A 21,690-nucleotide genomic window follows, 5' to 3' on the forward strand; every position below is an offset into this window, starting at 1 on the left:
AATGGGGAGGTACTACTACATTTTTCTCCAATGAGAACAAATTTCCGCTAAATGTTTTGCTGCCGTATGCTCTACTGAATGCAACCCAGTTCTTAACTACATAATACTTTCAAGGTTGCCAACATAGATCATTCACTGTTTAACAAAGGGACAGGCAGTACTGTACAGTGTAATGCATGCACGGTCTGGTCTCATTTCTGAACCTGAATCCTTTGTTACAGTCCCAAGATATTTCAGTCTCAGACTGGCCTCTGTAGTAGGGTTTATTCATCTTCATCAATTTACCAGTGACGAAGAACCCCAACATCTATGTTATCAATAACTTGGACGCTATAACATCCTATGTACACAGGGAGCTCTGCCTACTGTTTTTGCTTTTTTAATTGGCCAGTGAAATATGTAGATGTGATTTTCATCTTGACCGCAACACAATGCACTTAGCTATGCATTTAAATTCTAATTTCTATCTAATTGAGATGAATGTCAGTTTGTTATGCCACCTTATGTCCCAGCTTTGAAAGGGCAGATATATATTATAATGACCCGAGAAGAGCCACTACAACGTTATTATACAGTTACAGCTTATATCAGTTAACTAATATAACGGTATATCAAATGTGTTGTACTAGACTGATATGTTTGGGACAGAAATCAAATGTGTGTGTGTGTGTGTGTGTATGTATGTATGTATATATATATATATATTCTCAGCAAAAAAGAAACGTCCCTTTTTCAGGACCCTGTCTTTCAAAGATATTTTGTAAAAATCCAAACTTCAGATCTTCATTGTACAGGGTTTAAACACTGTTTCCCATGCTTGTTCAGTGAACCATAAACTATTAATGAACATGCACCTGTGGAACGGTCGCTAAGACACTAACAGCTTACAGACGGTAGGCAATTAAGGTCACAGTTATGACACCAAAGAGGCCTTTCTACTGACTCTGAAAAACACCAAAAGAAAGATGGCCAGGGTCCCTGCTCATCTGCGAGAACGTGCCTTAGGCATGCTGCAAGGAGGCATGAAGACTGCAGATGTGGCCAGGGCAATACATTTCAATGTCTGGCCTAAGACAGTGCTACAGGGAGACAGGACGAACAGCTGATCGTCCTCTCAGTGGCAGACCAGGTGAAACAACACCTGCAAAGGATCGGTATATCACACCTGTGGGACAGGTACAGGATGGCAACAACAACTGCCCGAGTTACACCAGGAAAGCACAATCCCTCCATCAGTGCTCAAACTGTCCACAATAGGTTGAGAGAGGCTGGACTGAGGGCTTGTAGTAGGACTGCTATAAGGCAGGTCCTCACCAGACATCACCGGCAACGTCGCCTGTAGGCACAAACCCACCGTCACTGGACCAGACCGGACTGGCAAAAAGTGCTCTTCACCGAAGAGTCGCGATTTTGTCTCACCAGGGGTGATGGTTGGATTCGCGTTTATCGTCGAAGGAATGAGAGTTACACCGAGGCCTTTACTTTGGAGGTGGAGGGTCCGTCGTGGTCTGGGGCGGTGTGTCACAGCATCATCGGACTGAGCTTGTTGTCATTGCAGGAAATCTCAACGCTGTGCGTTACAGGGAAGACATCCTCCTCCCTCATGTGGTACCCTTCCTGTAGGCTCATCTTGACATGACCCTCCAGCATGACAATGCCACCAGCCATACTGCTTGTTCTGTGCGTGATTTCCTGCAAGACAGGAATGTCAGTGTTCTGCCATGGCCAGCGATGAGCCCGGATCTCATTCCCATTGAGCACGTCTGGGACCTGTTGGATCGGAGGGTGAGGGCTAGGGCCATCCACCCCCCCCCCCCCCCCCAGAAATGTCAGGGAACTTGCAGGTGCCTTGGTGGAAGAGTGGGGTAGAAAGAAAGAACTGACAAATCTGGTGCAGTCCATGAGGAGGAGATTCACTGCAGTACTTAATGCAGCTGATACACCACATATTGACTGTTACTTCTGATTTTGAACCCCCCCCCCACCCTTTTTTTTTTTCCCCTTCAGGGACACATTATTCAATTTCTGTTAGTCACGTCTGTGGAACTTGTTCAGTTTGTGCCTCAGTTGTTGAATCTTGTTATGTTCAAACAAATATGTACACATGTTAAGTTTGCTGAAAATAAACGCAGTTGACAGTGAGAGGACGTTTATTTTTTTTGCTGAGTTTATATGGCTCAGGTTTTCAACGCCACCTGTAGTACTCCAGCACAGGTCGTGTCTGGTTCTCGTATGCCTTTAGCCTCCTGGTGACGGTCTCTGGTGTGTCATCATCTCTCTGAATCAAAGGCTCTCCGGTGACGTCATCAAGGCCCTGTAGGCAAACCAAAACAGTCCATGAGTGTGTATAGAAGAGGTATATTGGATGATTTAGTAGCACAACATAATGCAGTGAAGGTCTGTATTTAAAGAAAGTTTCAATTATTAACTTTAGAGGCGACAAGTCCAGGACAAACGAGTCAGCTGTTAAGCCATTGTCAATGTGTCCAACGTACTGCCATAGTATGTAAATTGTAAACACCACATCCCAAGCCTGTGTTGCCTATTATGAGACATGGAGGGAGGGGGAAAACCTGTATGCCTATAGTTAGTAGCAAAACATGACCTATGATGACCTTGCTTTAACCTTGAGCTCTCAAAAAAATTACCACAAACTTTCAACTCCTCGTGTGACCATGACGACAAAAAACACTCAAAACAAGTGATCACATTGAACAAGATTTGTCCCACTCCTCGAAGACGTGAATAGACCCTTGAGAGAGCACACTGTTAAAATAAAGTGCTTTGAAACACCAAAACTAGTGGCAACTGAGCTGCCACCAACGCAAAAGAGACAAAACCTTAACTTGGCTGGAGTATTGAAAGACATCATCCTGAGATGTTTCGAAACGTGACGCAGTGTGTTGGTACACCACTTTAATCAAGTATTGTGCAACACCTTGCCAGGGACTGGGAGCACTACCGGAAAATGTTAAACACTATTTTGGTGTTTCAAGTTCTGTTTAATGCTGAATTAGATACATAAATCAATGAAAATACCCCCAGAAGAAGGTATCTGATCATTTGCCAGTTTAACCAATTCTGTCAGGATCTGTTGAGCACAGTGCTCAATCCGCCAGCAGTAACTGGATGTTTAGCAGCAAGCATTGCAGGATACTGTATTTTCCTCTACCATTAAAAGTTAGAAATGTGGGAGTGGGTCATCTTATTGAACTTCATTTTGCCGGACAGTTTTGATATCCATTACACATCATGGCACAAGCTGCTAATATAGAAGTATACTTTTTTTATTTCATACATGCATATGTAAAGGACGTCACGTTGCTTGCTTAGCGAGTACCCCTTCCTCCCAATTTGCTTTGCTAGCACCTGACCGCCCTAATGAATCTTCTTAGCAGTCACACGCCACACAAAAAGCTAGCTATACGCTTCATGCTGAAGGGTAAGTTTCACACATCCCCATGTGCTTCACATATAACATTGTGTAAAATAAGTATATTTTTAAATGTACTACCCACAATCCTCTAAAAACATATAGGAAGTGAAAGGAAATTAAAAACATACATATTTTAGTTCAATCACAAAATGTTCTCTCTGGTTATCATATAAAATATACTTTCAGTACAATTTGAGAAACATATTAAGTTTGATTTATTCCTAACATTTTTGGTTAAATTAATAAAATCATTAAAACAAATTGCATTATTTATATTAAGTACATGTTGGTTGTTTTTTTTGAGTCAATTTCAATTCATCACAAACATTTTTTCTTTGTGGTTGAGTGTGTACAATTCCAATATCATAACACTTACAATGCATTCGGAAAGTATTCAGACCCCTTCCCTTTTTCCACATTTTGTTACATTTCAGCCTTATTCTTAAATGGATGAAATACATTTTTTCCTCATCAATCTACATACAATACCACATAACGATGAAGCGAAAACAGGTTTTTAGAAATGTTTGCAAATATATGCAAAATAAAAAACTGAAATATCTTATTTACATAAGTATTCAGACCCTTTGCTATGAGACTCAAAATTGAGCTCAGGTGCATCCTGTTCCATCCTTGAGATTTTTCTACAAGTTGATTGGAGTCGACCTGTGGTAAATTCAATTGAATGGACATGATTTGGAGAGACACACCTGTCTATATAAGGTTGCACAATTGACAGTGCATGTCAGAGAAAAAAAATATCAAACAAATCAAATGTATTTGTCACATGCAATTGTTAATGCAAGTGTAGCGAAATGCTTGTGCTTCTAGTTCCGACAATGCAGTGATAACCAACGAGTAATCTAACCTAACAATTCCAAAACTACTACCTTAAACACACACAAGTGTAAAGGGATAAAGTATATGTACATAAAGATATATGAATGAGTGATGGTACAGAACGGCATAGGCAAGATGCAGTAGATGGTATAGAGTACAGTATATACATATGAGGAGTAATGTAGGGTATGTAAAAGTGGCATAGTTTAAAGTGGCTAGTGATACATGTATTATATAAAAATGCAGTAGATGATATAGAGTACAGTATATACAGTGGGGAGAACAAGTATTTGATACACTGCCGATTTTGCAGGTTTTCCTACTTACAAAGTAGAGGTCTATAATTTTTTATCATAGGTACACTTCAACTGTGAGAGATGGAATCTAAAACAAAAATCCAGAAAATCACATTGTATGATTTTTAAGTAATTAATTCGCTTTTTATTGCATGACATAAGTATTTGATACATCAGAAAAGCAGAACTTAAATTACTTGATTAAAGGCACAGTCAATTTAGTGTATGTAAACTTTTGACCCACTGGAATTATGATACAGTGAATTATAAGTGAAATAATCTGTCTGTAAACAATTGTTGGAAAGAATTATTGTGTCATGCACGAAGTAGATGTCCTAACCGACTTGCCAAAACTATAGTTTGTTAACAAGGAATTTGTGGAGTGGTTGAAAAACAAGTTTTAATGACTCCAACCTAAGTGTATGTAAACTTTAGACTTCAACTGTAAGTAAGCACTTCACGGTAAGGTCTATTCGGCATTTAACATGTTTTAAATCCTTCCATTTAAATTGAGAACTCCCACTTTTTTCATTTCTTCACATTCACAACAGTAAGTAAGAAGCTTGCCATAGCATACTTGTAAATCTTTTGTAAATAATTACCTTGTATTTTCCTGTTATGGTGAATTAAAGTTGGCTGTTTTAGCATGACAATGCCCCCGTGAACAAAGCGAGGTCCATACAGAAATGGTTGGTTGAGATCAGTGTGGAAGAACTTGACTACACAGAGCCCTGACCTCTACCTCATCAAACATATTCGGGATGAATTGGAACACCGACTGCGAGAAAGGCCTAATCGCCCACCATCAGTGTCCAACCTCACTAATGTCCCCACAGCAATGTTCCAACATAGTAGAAAGCCTTCCCAGAAGAGTGGAGGCTGTTATTGCAGCAAATGGGGACAAACTCCATATTAATGCCCATAATTTTGTAATGAGATGTTCAACGAGCGGGTGTCCACATACTTGTTCATGTAGTGTAGCTAACATGCTAGCAAAATGTTCTGATAGGCCTATCTGACAAGGTTTTGAGTAGCCAACTTTAATTCACCGTAACAGGAAAATACAAGGTAATTCACAAATGATTTACAAGTAGGCTATGGTCAGCTTCTTACTTACTGTTGTGAATGTGAAGAAATGTAATCATTGGTAGGTCTCAATTTAAATTGAGGAATTTAAGACATTAAGCTGTCATGTTAAATCAAATCAAATGAAATACAATTTTATTAGTCACCTGTGCCGAATAGACCTTTACGTGAAATGCTTACTTACAAGCCCTTAACCAACAATACAGTTCAAGAAATAGTGTTAAGAAAATATTTACTAAATAAACTAAACTAAAAAAGAAAAAGTAAACCAATAAAATAACAATAATGAGGAAATATACAGGGGGTACCGGTACCAAGTCCATGTGTGGGGGTACAGGTTAGTTGAGGCAATTTGTACGTGTAGATAGGGGTAAAGTGACAATGCATAAGTAAAAAAAACTTTAAAGTACTACTTAAGTCGTTTTTGGGGGGTATCTGTACTTTTGTATTTATATTTTTGACAACTTTTACTTCACTACATTCCTAAAGAAAATAATGTACTTTTTACTCCATACATTTTCCTTAACAACCAAAAGTACTTGAATGCTTAGCAGGACAGGAAAATGATCTAATTCACACATTTATCAAGAGAACATCCCTGGTCATCACCACTGTCTCTTTTCTGTCAGACTCTTTTCTGTCAGACTAAACACAAATGCTTCGTTTGTAAATTATATCTGAGTGTTGGAGTGTGCCCCTGGCTATCCATACATTTAAAAAAAATAAGCAAATTGTCCCATCTGGTTTGCTTAATATAAGGAATTTGACATTTTACTTTTGATTCTTAAGTATATTTTAACAATTACATTTACTTTTGACACTTAAGAATATTTAAAACCAAACACTTTTAGACTTTTACTCAAGTAGTATTTTACTGGGTGACTTTCACTTTTACCTGAGTCATGTTCTATTAAGGTATCTTTACTTTTACTCAAGTATGACAATTTGTTACTTTTTCCACAACTGAGTAGCAGCAGTGTAAAAACAAAGGGAGGGGGTCAATGTAAATAGTCCAGGTGGCCATTTGATTAACTGTTCAGCAGTCTTATGGCTTGGGGGTAGAAGCTGTTAAGGTGCCTTTTGAACCTAGACTTGGCGATCCGGTACAGCTCGCCGTGCGGTAGCAGAGAGAACAGTCCTCTGACACCGCCTAGTATATAGGTCCTGGATGGCAGGAAGCTTGGCCCCAGCGATGTACTGGGCTGTACGCACTACCCTCTGTAGCGCCTTACGGTTGGATGCCGAGCAGTTGCCATACCAGGCGAGGGGCCCCCGTGTTGAGCATCAGCGTGGCAGACGTGTTGTTGCCAACCCTTACCACCTGGGGGTGGCCTGTCAGGAAGTACAGGATCCAATTTCAGAGGGAGGTGTTTAATCCCAGGGTCCTTAGCTAAGTGATGAGCTTTGTGGGCACTATGATGTTGAACACTAAACTGTAGTCAATGAACAGCATTCTCACATAGGTGTTCCTTTTGTCAAAGTGGGAAAGGGCAGTGTGGAGCGCAATCGAGATCTGTGTTTCTGTTGGGGTGGTATGCAAATTGGAGTGGGTCTAGGGATGATGGTGTTGATGTGAGCCATGACCAGCCCTTCAAAGCACTTTATGGCTACCGACGTGAGTGCTACCGGGCGGTAGACATTTAGACAGGATACATTCGCTTTCTTAGGCATAGGGACTATGGTGGTCTGCTTGATACATGTACACTACCGGTCAAAAGTTTTAGAACACCTACTCATTCAAGAGTTTTTCTTTATTTTTACTATTTCATACATGTTGAAATAACGCATACAAAAAAAGTATTAAACAAATCAAAATATATTTTATATTTGAGTTTCTTCAAATAGCCACCCTTGCCTTGATGACATATTTGCACGCACTTGGCATTCTCTCAACCAGCTTCATGTTGTGCTTTGACAATGTAGGGGGATATACAGAAGATAGCCCTATTTGGTAAAAGACCAAGTCCATATTATGGCAAGAACAGCTCATATAAGCAAAGAGAAACAACAGTCCATCATTACTTTAAGACATGAAGGTCAGTCAATACAGAACACTTCACGAACTTTGAAAGTTTCTTCAAGTACAGTTGTAAAAACCCATCAAGCGCTATGATGAAACTGGCTCTCATGAGAACCGCCACAGGAATGGAAGATCCAGAGTTACCTCTGCTGCAGAGGATAAATTCATTAGAGTTACCAGTCTCAGATTGCAGCCCAAAAAATGCTTCACAGAGTTCAAGTAACAGACACATCTCAACACATCAACAACGAAATCCGCCCAAGTGGTTTCAATAGGCTCCTCCGTCGTGACGTCCCCTGAAGGCCCATCCGCTAGCCTGCTATCCGCGGCCCGCTAGCTGTCTAGAGCATATCGTACTGTTAGCTGAAGAGGACCATCAGACAATTTCTTAGGCCACAATACCTATTTTGCCAATTGGCCTGGACCCTTTTACTGCCTACACGGAGCCCTGCCAATCCAACACGACTGGTCTGCCGACGTAACCGTCCGAAGGGGCCACAAAATACTTCTTCCGTCGCGATGGAAGGCCCTTCTGCTAGCCTGCTAGCCCCGGCCCACTAGCTGTCTGAATCGCCGTGTCTCCAGCTCGCCTAGCCTCCCACTGGTCCCTATGATCACTCGCCTACGCATGCCTCTCCCTAATGTCAATATGTCTTGTCCATTGCTGTTTTGGTTAGTGATTATTGTCTTATTTCACTGAAGAGACTCCAGCCCTGCTCAATATGCCATAGCTAGCCCGCTTGTTTCACCTCCCACATATGCGGTGACCTCACCTGGTCTAAATGATGTCTCTAGAGACAAAACCTCTCTCATCGTCACTCAATGCCTAGGTTTACCTCCACTGTATTCACATCCTACCATACACTTGTTGATACATTATGCCTTGAATCTATTCTTCCACGCCCAGAAACCTGTTCCTTTTACTATCTGTTCTGAACGCACAAAACGACCAGTTCTTATAGCCTTTAGCCGTACCCTTATCCTATTCCTCCTCTGTTCCTCTGGTGATGTAGAGGTTAATCCAGACCCTCCAGCGCCGAGCTCCACTCCCATTCCCCAGGCGCTCTCATTTGTTGACGTCTGTAACCGTAAAAACCTTGGTTTCATGCATGTTAACATTAGAAGCCTCCTCCCTAAGTTTGTTTTACTCACTGCTTTAGCACACACATGTCCTAGCCGTGTCTGAATCCTGGCTTAGGAAGGCCACCAAAAATCCTGAGATTTCCATCCCTAACTATAACATTTTCCGACAAGATAGAACTGCCAAAGGGGACGGAGTTGCAATCTACTGCAGAGAGCCTGCAGAATTACCAGGTCTGTGCCCAAACAATTTAAAGGTTCTACTTCTAAAAATCCACCTTTCCAGAAACAAGTCTCACTGTTATCGCTTGTTATAGACCACCTTCTGCCCCCAGCTGTGCCCTGGACACCATATGTGAATTGATTGCCCCCCATCTATCTTCAGAGCTCGTACTGTTAGGTGATCTAAACTGGGACATGCTTAACATGCCCTCAATCTCACACAAATGATCAATGAACCTACCAGGTACAACCCCAAATCTGTAAACACAGGCACCATCCTGACCTCTAAATACACCTCTGCTGTCTTCAACCAGGATCTCAGCGATCATAAGCCTCATTGCCTGCGTCCCTAATTGGTCTGCGGTCAAATGACTACCCCTCATCACTGTCAAACGCTCCCTAAAACACTTCAGCGAGCAGGCCTTTCTAATCAACCTGGCCCGGGTATCCTGGAAGGATACTGACCTCATTCCGTCAGTAGAGGATACCTGGTTATTCTTTAAAAGTGCTTTCCTCACCATCTTAAATAAGCATGCCTCATTCAAAAAATGTTGAACCAGGAACAGATATAGCCCTTGGTTCACTCCAGACCGGACTGCCCTTGACCAGCTCAAAAACATCCTGTGGCATACTGCATTAGCATCGAATAGCCCCCGCGATATGCATCATTTCAGGGAAGTTAAGAACCAATATACACAGGCGGCTAGGAAAGCTAAGGCTAGCTTTTTCAAACAGAAATTTGCATCCAGTAGCACAAACTCCAAAAAGTTCTGGGACACTGTAAAGTCCATGGAGAATAAGAGCACCTCCTCCCAGCTGCCCACTGCACTGAGGCTACGAAACACTGTCACCACCGATAAATCCACGATAATTGAGAATTTCAATAAGCATTTTTCTACGGTTGGCCATGCTTTCCACATGGCTACCCCTACCCCGGTCAACAGCCCTGCACCCCCACAGCTACTTGCCCAAGCCTCCCCATTTCTCCTTCACCCAAATCCAGATAGCTGATGTTCTGAAAGAGTTGAAAAATCTGGACCGCTACAAATCAGCTAGACAATCTGGACACTCTCTAAAATTAACCGCCGCAATTGTTACAACCCCTAGTACCAGCCTGTTCAACCTCTCTTTCGGGTTCAATTCTCAGGCCGACTCTTTTCTCTGTATACATCGATGATGTCGCTCTTGCTGCTGGTGATTCTCTGATCCACCTCTACGCAGACGACGCCATTCTGTATACTTCTGGCCCTTCTTTGAACACTGTGTTAACAAACCTCCAGACGAGCTTCAATGCCATACAACTCTCCTTCCGTGGCCTCCAACTGCTCTTAAATGCAAGTAAAACTAAATGCATGCTCTTCAACCGATCGCTGCCCGCACCTGCCCGCCAGTCTAGCATCACTACTCTGGACTACTCTGGAATATGTGCACAATTACAAATACCTAGGTGTCTGGTTAGACTGTAAACTCTCCTTCCAGACTCACATTAAGCATCGCCAATACAAAATGAAATCTAGAATCAGCTTCCTATTTCGCAACAAAGCATCCTTTGCTCATGCTGCCAAACATACATTTATAAAACTGACCATCCTACCGATCCTTGACTTCGGCGATGTCATTTATAAAATAGCCTCCAATACTCTACTCAGGAAATTGGATGCAGTCTATCACAGTGCAGTCCATTTTGTACACCAAAGCCCCATATACTACCCATCACCGCAACCTGTATGCTCTTGTTGGCTGGCCCTCGCTTCAAATTCGTCGCCAAACCCACTAGCTCCAGGTAATCTATAAGTCTTTGCTTGAAAAAGCCCCGCCTTATCTCAGCTCACTGGTCACCATAGCAGCACCCAAACGTAGCACTCGCTCCAGCAGGTATATTTTACTGGTCACCCCCCGAAGCCTATTCCTCCTTTGGCCGCCTTTCCTTCCAGTTCTCTGCTGCCAATGACTGGAACGAATTGCAAAAATCACTGAAGCTGGAGACTCATATCTCCCTCACTAAGTTTAAGCATCAGCTGTCACAGCAGCTCACAGATCACTGCACCTGTACATAGCCCATCTGGAAATAGCCCATCCAACTACCTCATCCCCATATTGTTTTTGTTTTTTTAATTTTGCACATTCATTTTCTGCCCATCTATCATTCCAGTGTTTAATTGCTAAATTGTAATTACTTCGCCACTACGGCCTATTTATTGCCTTACCTCCCTAATCTTACCTCATTTGCACACACTGTATATATATTTTTTATTTTGTGTTACTGACTATACGTTTGTTTATTTCATGTGTAAATCTGTGTTGTTGTTTGTGTCGCACTGCTTGGCTTTATCTTGGCCAGGTCGCAGTTGTAAATGATAACTTGTTCTCAACTGGCCTACCTGGTTAAATAAAGGTGAAATATATATATATTTTTTAAACATCAACAATTCAGAGGAGACTGAGTGAATCAGGCCTTCATGGCCGAATTGCTGCAAAGAAACCACTACTAAAGGACACCAATAATAAGAAGAGACTTGCTTGGGCCAAGAAACACAAGTAATGGACATTCGACCAGTGGAAATGTGGAGTCCAAATTGGAGATTTTTGGTTCCAACCGCTGTGTCTTTGTGAACAGACAATCTCCTTGTGTATTTCCCACAATAAAGCATGGAGGAGGGAGTGTTAGGGTGTGGGGTTGCTTTGCTGGTGACACTGTCTGTGATTTATTTAGAATTCAAGGCACACTTAACCAGCATGGCTACCGCAGCATTCTGCAGCGATAAGCCATCCCATCTGGTTTCTGCTTAGTGGGACTATCATTGGTTTTTCAACAGGACAATGACCCAACACTCCTCCAGGCTGTGTAACAACTATTTTACAGAGAAGGAGAGTGATGGAGTGCTGCATCAGATGACCTGGCTTCCACAATCAACTGACCTCAACCAAATTGAGATGGTTTGGATGAGTTGGACCGCAGAGTGAAGGAAAAGCAGCCAACAAGTGCTCAGCATATGTGAGGACTCCTTCAAGACGGTTGGAAATCTATTCCAGGTGAAGCTGGTTGAGAAAATGCCAAGAGTGTGCAAAGCTGTCATCAAGGCAAAGGGCAAAAGGCAAAGATCTTCAAATATTCAATATATTTAGTTTAACACTTTTTTGGTTACTACAAGACTACATGTCTTCACTATTATTCTACAATGTATAAAATAGTAAAATAAAGAAAACTCTTGAATGAGTAGGTGTTCTAAAACCAGTAGTGTAGGTATTACAGACTCAATAAGGGAGAGTTTGAAAATGTCAGTGAAGGTAATTGCCAGTTGGTCCGCGCATGCTCTGAGTACATGTCCTGGAAATCCGTCTGGCCGCGCGGCCTTGCTCACATCGGCTACAGAGAGCGTAATCGCAGTCGTCCGGAACAGCTGGTGCTCTCATGCATGCTTCAGTGTTGCTGGCCTCGAAGCGAGCATAAAAGGCATTTAGCCCGTCTGGTAGGCTCACGTCACTGGGCAGCTCGCGGCTGGGTTTCCCTTTGTAGTCCGCAATAGTTTGCAAGCCCTGCCACATCCGACAAGCGTCAGAGCCTGTGTAGGAGGATTCAAACGTATCCATGTTGTTGTTCAGCCACGACTCAATGAAACATTAGAAATTATAGTTTGTAATGTCCCGTTGGTAAGAGCTCATCCAGTTAATTGTACAGTGATTGCACGTTGGCCAATAGAACGGATAGTAAAGGCGGTTTACACACTCGCTGACAAATTCTCACAAGGCACCCTGATCTCCGCCCCTTGTATTTCCTTATTGTTTTCATACGAATGACTGGGATTTGGACCTTGTCTGGGAGCAACATTACAGTTGAAGTCGGAAGTTTACATACACTTAGGTTGGAGTCATTAAAGCTCGTTTTACAACCACTCCACAAATTTATTGCTAACGATCTATAGTTTTGGCAAGTTGGTTAGGACATCCACTTTGTGCATGTGTAACAGTATAACTTTAGACTGTCCCCTCGCCCATACCCGGGCACGAACCAGGGACCCTCTGCACACATCAACAACAGTCACCCTCGAAGCATCGTTACCCATCGCTCCACAGAAGCCGCGGCCCTTGCAGAGCAAGGGGAACCACTACTTCAAGGTCTCAGAGCAAGTGACGTCACCGATTGAAACGCTATTTAGCGCGCACCGCTAACTAAGCTAGCCGTTTCACATCCGTTACACATGACACAAGTAATTTTTCCAACAATTGTTTACAGACAGATTATTTCACATATAACTCACTGTATCACAATTCCAGTGGGTCAGAAGTTTACATACCCTAAGTTGACTGTGCCTTTAAACACCTTGGAAAATTCCAGAAAATTATGTCATTGCTTTAGAAGCTTCTGATAAGCTAATAGACATAATTTGAGTCATTTGGAGGTGTACCTGTGGATGTATTTCAAGGCTTACCTTCAAACTCAGTGCCTCTTTGTTTGACATCATGGGAAAATCTACAGAAATCATCCAAGACCTCAGAAAAAATGTGTAGATCTCCTCAAGTCTGGTTCATCCTTGGGAGCAATTTCCAAATGCCTGAAGGTACCACGTTCATCTTTACAAACAATAGTACGCAAGTATAAACACCATGGGACCACGCAGCTCAGGAAGGAGACACGTTCTGTCTCCTAGAGATGAACGTACTTTGGTGAGAAAAGTGCAAATCAATCTCAGAACAACAGCAAAGGACCTTGTGAAAATGCTGGAGGAAACAGGTACAAAAGTATCTATATCCACAGTAAAACGAGTCCTATATTGACATAACCTGAAAGGCCGCTCAGCAAGGAAGAAGCCACTGCTCCAAAACCACCATAAAAAAAATCCAGACTACGGTTTGCAACTGCACATGGGGACGAAGATCTACTTTTTGGAGAAATGTCCTCTGGTCTGATGAAACAAAAATAGAACTGTTTGGCCATAATGACCATTGTTACTGTTGGAGGAAAAGGGGGAGGCTTGCAAGCCAAAGAACACCATCCCAACCGTGAAGCACGGGGATGGCAGCATTATGTTGTGGGGGTGCTTTGCTGCAGGAGAGACTGTTGCACTTCACAAAATAGAGGCATCATGAGGTAGGACAATTATGTGCATATATTGAAGCAGCATCTCAAGACATCAGTCAGGAAGTTAAAGCTTGGTCGCAAATGGGTCTTCCAAATGGACAATGACCCCAAGCATACTTCCAAAGTTGTTGCAAAATGGCTTAAGGACAACAAAGTCAAGGTATTGGAGTGGCCATCACAAAGCCCTGACCTCAAACCTATAGAACATTTGTGGGCAGAACTGAAAAAACAAGGAGGCCTACAACCTGACTCAGTTACACGAGCTCTGTCAGGAGGAATGGGCCAAAATTCACCCAACTTATTGCGGGAAGCTTGTGGAAGGCAACCCGAAACGTTTGACCCAAGTTAAACAATTTAAAGGCAATGATACCAAATACTAATTGAGTGTAGGTAAACTTCTGACCCACTGGGAATGTGATGAAAGAAATAAAAGCTGAATGACATTTCACATTCTTAAAATAAAGTGGTGATCCTAACTGACCTAACACAGGGAATTTTACTAGGATTAAATGTCAGGAATTGTGAAAAACTGAGTTTAAATGTATTTGGCTAAGGTGTATGTTAACTTCCAACTTCAAATCTGTATCTTTTGCGTCAGACTCATTAAAGAAAAAATCTTTGTCCAGTTCGAGGTGAGTAATCGCTGTTCTGATATCCAGAAGCTATTTTTATGTCACAAGAGACGGTAGCATCAACATTGCGTAAAAAATAAGTTACAAACAATGCGAAAAAACACCCCTCTGGCACCATTCTTATCATATTCCACATCTTCTGTCTGAAACGAGTACAATAACGTTCAAGGACATTTTTATATGAATACACACATTTTGATAACGTGAGTGTTAGATGGTTGCATGGTGGATTAGGACAATTAAGAGCTTTTAAAGAGCAGCTGTATATTCATATAAAGCTAGTTAACGACAAGAGCAACTGTGTGTTGGGAGAGATGGAACAAGACATAGCTGCCATATCAGAGTTTTTACTATCCTGTTACATGGTTATTACATGTGTAATAACACTCTAATTACAGTGTAGTTACACATTCTAAGACCTGTGTAAAACGTGGCCATTCACATTTAGAGCAGAAGCTTCACTGTAACTCAGTAGTATCTACATTTCAGTCATTTGGCAGATGCTCTTATGCCTTGCTCAAGGTCATAACGACAGAGTTATGACAGTCAGTTGCTGGCCCAATGCTCTAACGGCTAGACTAGCTGCCACCCTTTATCTAGCTGTCAAATACATCTGTGGCTCATTGACCCAACTTACAGCGATCTTGGGTGGGTTGAAGTCTATGTTGTAGACACGTCCGCTGGGCAGATGGAGCCAGCGAGAAGTCAGTCTCTGTTTGATGGTCTGGTAAGGCACGTCCAGGTTGATAACTGTGTCCACACTGCACACGTTGTCCAGAGACTCTGCCTGAGACACGGTACGGGGGAACCCTGCCAGACAGGAGAGACCCAGTCATAACCTTAGAGATATACGCCTAGTGTACAAAACATTAAAGACATCCAGCCAACTTGACACAACTGTGGTAAGCATTGGAGTCAACATTGGCCAGCATCCCTGTGGAACGCTTTTGACACCTTGTAGAGTCCATTCTTCCGACGAATGGAGGCTGTTCTGAGGGCAAAAGGGGGGGATGCAACTCAATATTAGGAAGGTGTCCTTAATGTTTTGTACACTCAGTGTATAATACACTAGCGTGGCTGATGTTATAGATCTTCATAGTTCGAAAACCTTGACAGGAAAGGAGGAGAGTCAGGCTCTTTTCCAATACATTTTTCCACGATTCTTTGCATCATCTCTCCTTGCCTCCTTCTTAACCATATATGGTGAGAAGCTCCAAAGTTCCTTCCCTCTGACCTTTTCCTCCAATGCGTAAGAGAAGGAGATGACATGGAACCCGAGAAGAAAGGAGGCGAGGAATCATGGAAAGATTAATTGAGAGAAGATAGGTCACCTTATAACAGAATACCCTACCAGGAGCCGAGCTCGCCAAGCCTAACTGCTAAGGATCATGCATTTACATGTACCACACAACCTGTCAGGTGCGTGAATGAGGACCCAAAAGCGAATTAACAAAACAGAGTTTCTTTAATGACGAAACACACGTAGGCTCAGATGGACAGGCAGATTCCGACAGGACAGGACAAGGTTAGATGAACAGGCAGATTCCGACAGGACAGGACAAGGTTGCAGCAAACACGACGATAGTCTGGTTCAGGCATGAGTAACACAAACGAGAATCCGACAAAGACAGAAGCAGAAACAGAGAGAGATATAGAGACCTAATCAGAGGGAAAAGGGGAACAGGTGGGAAAAGGGGTGAACGAGGTAGTTTAGAGAAGACAAGGAACAGCTGGGGGAAAGAGGGGAAGAAAAGGTAACCTAATACGACCAGCAGAGGGAGACAGGGTGAAGAGAAAGAACAGGAACAGGACACAACATGACAGTACCCCCCCACTCACCGAGCGCCTCCTGGCGCACTCAAGGAGGAAACCTGGCGGCAACGGAGGAAATCATCGATCAGCGAACGGTCCAGCACGTCCCAAGAGGGAACCCAACTCCTTTCCTCAGGACCGTACCCCTCCCAATCCACTAGGTACTGGTGACCACGGCCCCGAGGACGCATGTCCAAAATCTTACGGACCCTGTAGATAGGGGCGCCCTCGACAAGGATGGGGGGGGGAAGACGAGCGGGGGCGCGAAGAACGGGCTTAACACAGGAGACATGGAAGACCGGGGGACGCGACGAAGATATCGCGGAAGAAGAAGTCGCACTGCGACAGGATTAATGATCTGAGAAATACGGAACGGACCAATGAACCGCGGGGTCAACTTGCGAGAAGCTGTCTTAAGGGGAAGGTTCTGAGTGGAGAGCCAAACTCTCTGACCGCGACAATATCTAGGACTCTTAGTTCTACGCTTATTAGCAGCTCTCACAGTCTGCGCCCTATAATGGCAAAGTGCAGACCTGACCCTCTTCCAGGTGCGCTCGCAACGTTGGACAAAAGCCTGAGCGGAGGGGACGCTGGACTCGGCGAACTGAGATGAGAACAGCGGAGGCTGGTACCCGAGGCTACTCTGAAAAGGAGATATCCCGGTCGCAGACGAAGGAAGCGAGTTGTGGGCGTATTCTGCCCAGGGGAGCTGTTCTGACCAAGACGCAGGCGCAGGGTTACGAAAAGAAAGACTGCGTAAGATGCGACCAATAGTCTGATTGGCCCGTTCTGCTTGACCGTTAGACTGGGGGTGAAAACCGGAAGAGAGACTGACGGAAGCCCCAATCAAACGGCAAAACTCCCTCCAAAATTGAGACGTGAATTGCGGACCTCTGTCCGAAACGACGTCTGACGGAAGGCCATGAATTCTGAAAACATTCTCGATGATGATTTGTGCCGTCTCTTTAGCAGAAGGAAGCTTAGCAAGGGGAATAAAATGAGCCGCCTTAGAGAACCTATCGACAACCGTAAGAATAACAGTCTTCCCCGCTGACGAAGGCAGTCCGGTGACAAAATCTAAGGCGATGTGAGACCACGGTCGAGAGGGAATGGGAAGCGGCCTGAGACGGCCGGCAGGAGGGGAGTTACCGGACTTAGTCTGTGCGCAGACCGAACAAGCAGCCACGAAACGACGCGTGTCATGCTCCCGGGTGGGCCACCAAAAACGCTGGCGAATGGAAGCAAGCGTACCCCGAACGCCAGGGTGGCCGGCTAACTTGGCAGTGAGCCCACTGAAGAATGGCCAGACGAGTAGGAACGGGAACGAAAAGAAGGTTCCTAGGACAAGCGCGCGGCGACGGAGTGTGAGTGAGTGCTTGCTTTACCTGCCTCTCAATTCCCCAGACAGTCAACCCGACAACACGCCCCTCAGGGAGAATCCCCTCGGGGTCAGTGGAGGCTACTGAAGAACTGAAGAGACAAGATAAAGCATCAGGCTTGGTGTTCTTAGAGCCAGGACGATAAGAAATCACGAACTCGAAACAAGCGAAAAACAGCGCCCAACGCGCCTGACGCGCATTAAGTCGTTTGGCAGAACGGATGTACTCAAGGTTCCTATGGTCAGTCCAAACGACAAAAGGAACGGTCGCCCCCTCCAACCACTGTCGCCATTCGCCTAGGGCTAAGCGGATGGCGAGCAGTTCGCGGTTTCCCACATCATAGTTACGTTCCGACGGCGACAGGCGATGAGAAAAATACGCGCAAGGGTGGACCTTGTCGTCAGAGAGGGAGCGCTGAGAAAGAATGGCTCCCACGCCCACCTCTGACGCGTCAACCTCGACAACGAACTGTCTAGAGACGTCAGGTGTAACAAGGATAGGTGCGGATGTAAAACGATTCTTGAGGAGATCAAAAGCTCCCTGGGCGGAAACGGACCACTTAAAGCACGTCTTGACAGAAGTAAGGGCTGTGAGAGGAGCTGCCACCTGACCGAAATTACGGATGAAACGACGATAGAAGTTCGCGAAGCCGAGAAAGCGCTGCAGCTCGACGCGTGACTTAGGGACGGGCCAATCAATGACAGCTTGGACCTTAGCGGGATCCATCTTAATGCCTTCAGCGGAAATAACAGAACCGAGAAATGTGACGGAGGAGGCATGAAAAGTGCACTTCTCAGCCTTCACAAAAAGACAATTCTCTAAAAGGCGCTGGAGGACACGTCGAACGTGCTGAACATGAATCTGGAGTGACGGTGAAAAAAATCAGGATATCGTCAAGGTAAACGAAAACAAAGATGTTCAGCATGTCTCTCAGGACATCATTGACTAATGCCTGAAAGACAGCTGGAGCGTTAGCGAGGCCGAAAGGAAGAACCCGGTATTCAAAGTGCCCTAACGGAGTGTTAAACGCCGTCTTCCACTCGTCCCCCTCCCTGATGCGCACGAGATGGTAAGCGTTACGAAGGTCCAACTTAGTGAAAAACCTGGCTCCCTGCAGGATCTCGAAGGCTGAAGACATAAGAGGAAGCGGATAACGATTCTTCACTGTTATGTCATTCAGCCCTCGATAATCTATGCAGGGGCGCAGGGACCCGTCCTTCTTCTTAACAAAAAAAAACCCCGCTCCGGCGGGAGAGGAGGAGGGGACTATGGTACCGGCGGCAAGAGCTACAGACAAATAATCTTCGAGAGCCTTACGTTCGGGAGCCGACAGAGAGTATAGTCTACCCCGGGGGGGAGTGGTTCCCGGAAGGAGATCAATACTACAATCATACGACCGGTGTGGAGGAAGAGAGGTGGCCCTGGACCGACTGAACACCGTGCGCAGATCGTGATATTCCTTCGGCACCCCTGTCAAATCACCAGGCTCCTCCTGTGAAGAAGAGACAGAGGAAACAGGAGGGATAGCAGACATTAAACATTTCACATGACAAGAGACGTTCCAGGAGAGGATAGAATTACTAGACCAATTAATAGAAGGATTATGACAAACTAGCCAGGGATGGCCCAAAACAACAGGTGTAAAAGGTGAACGAAAAATTAAAAAAGAAATGGTTTCGCTATGATTACCAGAGACAGTGAGGGTTAAAGGTAGCGTCTCACGCTGAATCCTGGGGAGAGGACTACCATCCAAGGCGAACAAGGCCGTGGGCTCCCTTAACTGTCTGAGAGGAATGTCATGTTCCCGAGCCCAGGTCTCGTCCATAAAACAGCCCTCCGCCCCAGAGTCTATCAAGGCACTGCAGGAAGCTGACGAACCGGTCCAGCGTAGATGGACCGACAAGGTAGTGCAGGATCTTGAAGGAGAGACAGGAGTAGTAGCGCTCACCAGTAGCCCTCCGCTTACTGATGAGCTCTGGCTTTTACTGGACATGAAGTGACAAAATGACCAGCGGAACCGCAATAGAGACAGAGGCGGTTGGTGATTCTCCGTTCCCTCTCTTTAGTCGAGATGCGGATACCTCCCAGCTGCATAGGCTCAGCACCCGAGCCGGCAGAGGAAGATGGTAGTGATGCGGAGAGGGGGGCAACGGAGAACGCGAGCTCCTTTCCACGAGCTCGGTGACGAAGATCAACCCGTCGCTCAATGCGAATAGCGAGTTCAATCAAGGAATCCACGCTGGAAGGAACCTCCCGGGAGAGAATCTCATCCTTTACCTCTGCGCGGAGACCCTCCAGAAAACGAGCGAGCAAAGCCGGCTCGTTCCAGTCACTGGAGGCAGCAAGAGTGCGAAACTCAATAGAGTAGTCTGTTATGGATCGATTACCTTGACATAGGGAAGACAGGATCCTGGAAGCCTCCTCCCCAAAAACAGATCGATCAAAAACCCGTATCATCTCCTCCTTAAAGTCCTGATACTGGTTAGTACACTCAGCCCTTGCCTCCCAGATTGCCGTGCCCCACTCACGAGCCCGTCCAGTAAGGAGAGATATGACGTAGGCGATACGAGCAGTGCTCCTGGAGTAAGTGTTGGGCTGGAGAGAAAACACAATATCACACTGGGTGAGGAACGAGCGGCATTCAGTGGGCTCCCCACAGTAACACGGCGGGTTATTGATTCTGGGCTCCGGAGATTCGAAAGCCCTGGAAGTGGCCGGTGGATCGAGGCGGAGATGGTGAACCTGTTCTGTGAGGTTGGAGACTTGGGTGGCCAGGGTCTCAACGGCATGTCGAGCAGCAGACAATTCCTGCTCGTGTCTGCCTAGCATCGCTCCCTGGATCTCGACGGCTGAGTGGAGAGGATCCGAAGTCGCTGGGTCCATTCTTGGTCGGATTCTTCTGTCAGGTGCGTGAATGAGGACCCAAAAGCGAATTAATAAAACAGAGTTTCTTTAATGACGAAACACACGTAGGCTCAGATGGACAGGCAGATTCCGACAGGACAGGACAAGGTTAGATGATCAGGCAGATTCCGACAGGACAGGACAAGGTTGCAGCAAACACGACGATAGTCTGGTTCAGGCATGAGTAACACAAACGAGAATCCGACAAAGACAGAAGCAGAAACAGAGAGAGATATAGAGACCTAATCAGAGGGAAAAAGGGAACAGGTGGGAAAAGGGGTGAACGAGGTAGTTTAGAGAAGACAAGGAACAGCTGGGGGAAAGAGGGGAAGAAAAGGTAACCTAATACGACCAGCAGAGGGAGACAGGGTGAAGAGAAAGAACAGGAACAGGACACAACATGACAATACATGACACAACCAGGCTTAGAGTTCCGTTGGTGAGATGCTTTGTAAAAGGTCAAATCATTCTAACTCTTTATAGTACCCTAAACATGATACATGTATGACTGTACAATTTGTCATTATCTTCCACTTGGACAGCCATTTTGAAATGGAAAACCGCCTAGAGCCAGGCTGAACATAAATTGATCTGATAGTCCATTCCCCTTCATCACATACAATATCAGTTGTCATATTAGTGGCCTAAGGTTTTTAACCCATTGAGAGACATTTTTAGTCATAGTGGCTTTTTCCCACAAAAAAGCATACATCTATTCATCTATAAAAACATCATAAAGTTGTCATAAATAGCACGAAAGCAATCAAGATCTGTTCAATTGACACGTTCGTCAAAGAACAAAAACAACAAAACGAACAAACGAAACATGAAGCTAGAATAATGCTCACAGGCAACTATACACAAACAAGATCCCACAAAGCACAATGGGAAAATGGCTACCTA

The 21,690-nt window shown here is 44.6% G+C and overlaps 1 protein-coding gene across 2 annotated transcripts in view; it reads right to left on the reverse strand.

Moving 5' to 3' along the window:
* The window catches only part of LOC110523952 (GTP:AMP phosphotransferase AK3, mitochondrial), a 38,108-nt gene that overhangs the window by 1,293 nt on the left and 15,125 nt on the right, over positions 1-21,690 (reverse strand). For both annotated transcript variants that reach the window (XM_021603116.3, XM_021603117.3), the window contains 2 exons: positions 15,330-15,502; positions 2,196-2,314 (listed from right to left, as the gene is read on the reverse strand). In XM_021603116.3, the coding sequence (XP_021458791.1) occupies positions 2,196-2,314; positions 15,330-15,502 (292 nt within the window). The remainder of the gene's footprint in view (positions 1-2,195; positions 2,315-15,329; positions 15,503-21,690) is intronic.

This window comes from Oncorhynchus mykiss, chromosome 5 (assembly GCF_057628025.1).
Source record: "Oncorhynchus mykiss isolate SJ-2025 chromosome 5, ASM5762802v1, whole genome shotgun sequence".
NCBI lineage: Eukaryota > Metazoa > Chordata > Actinopteri > Salmoniformes > Salmonidae > Oncorhynchus > Oncorhynchus mykiss.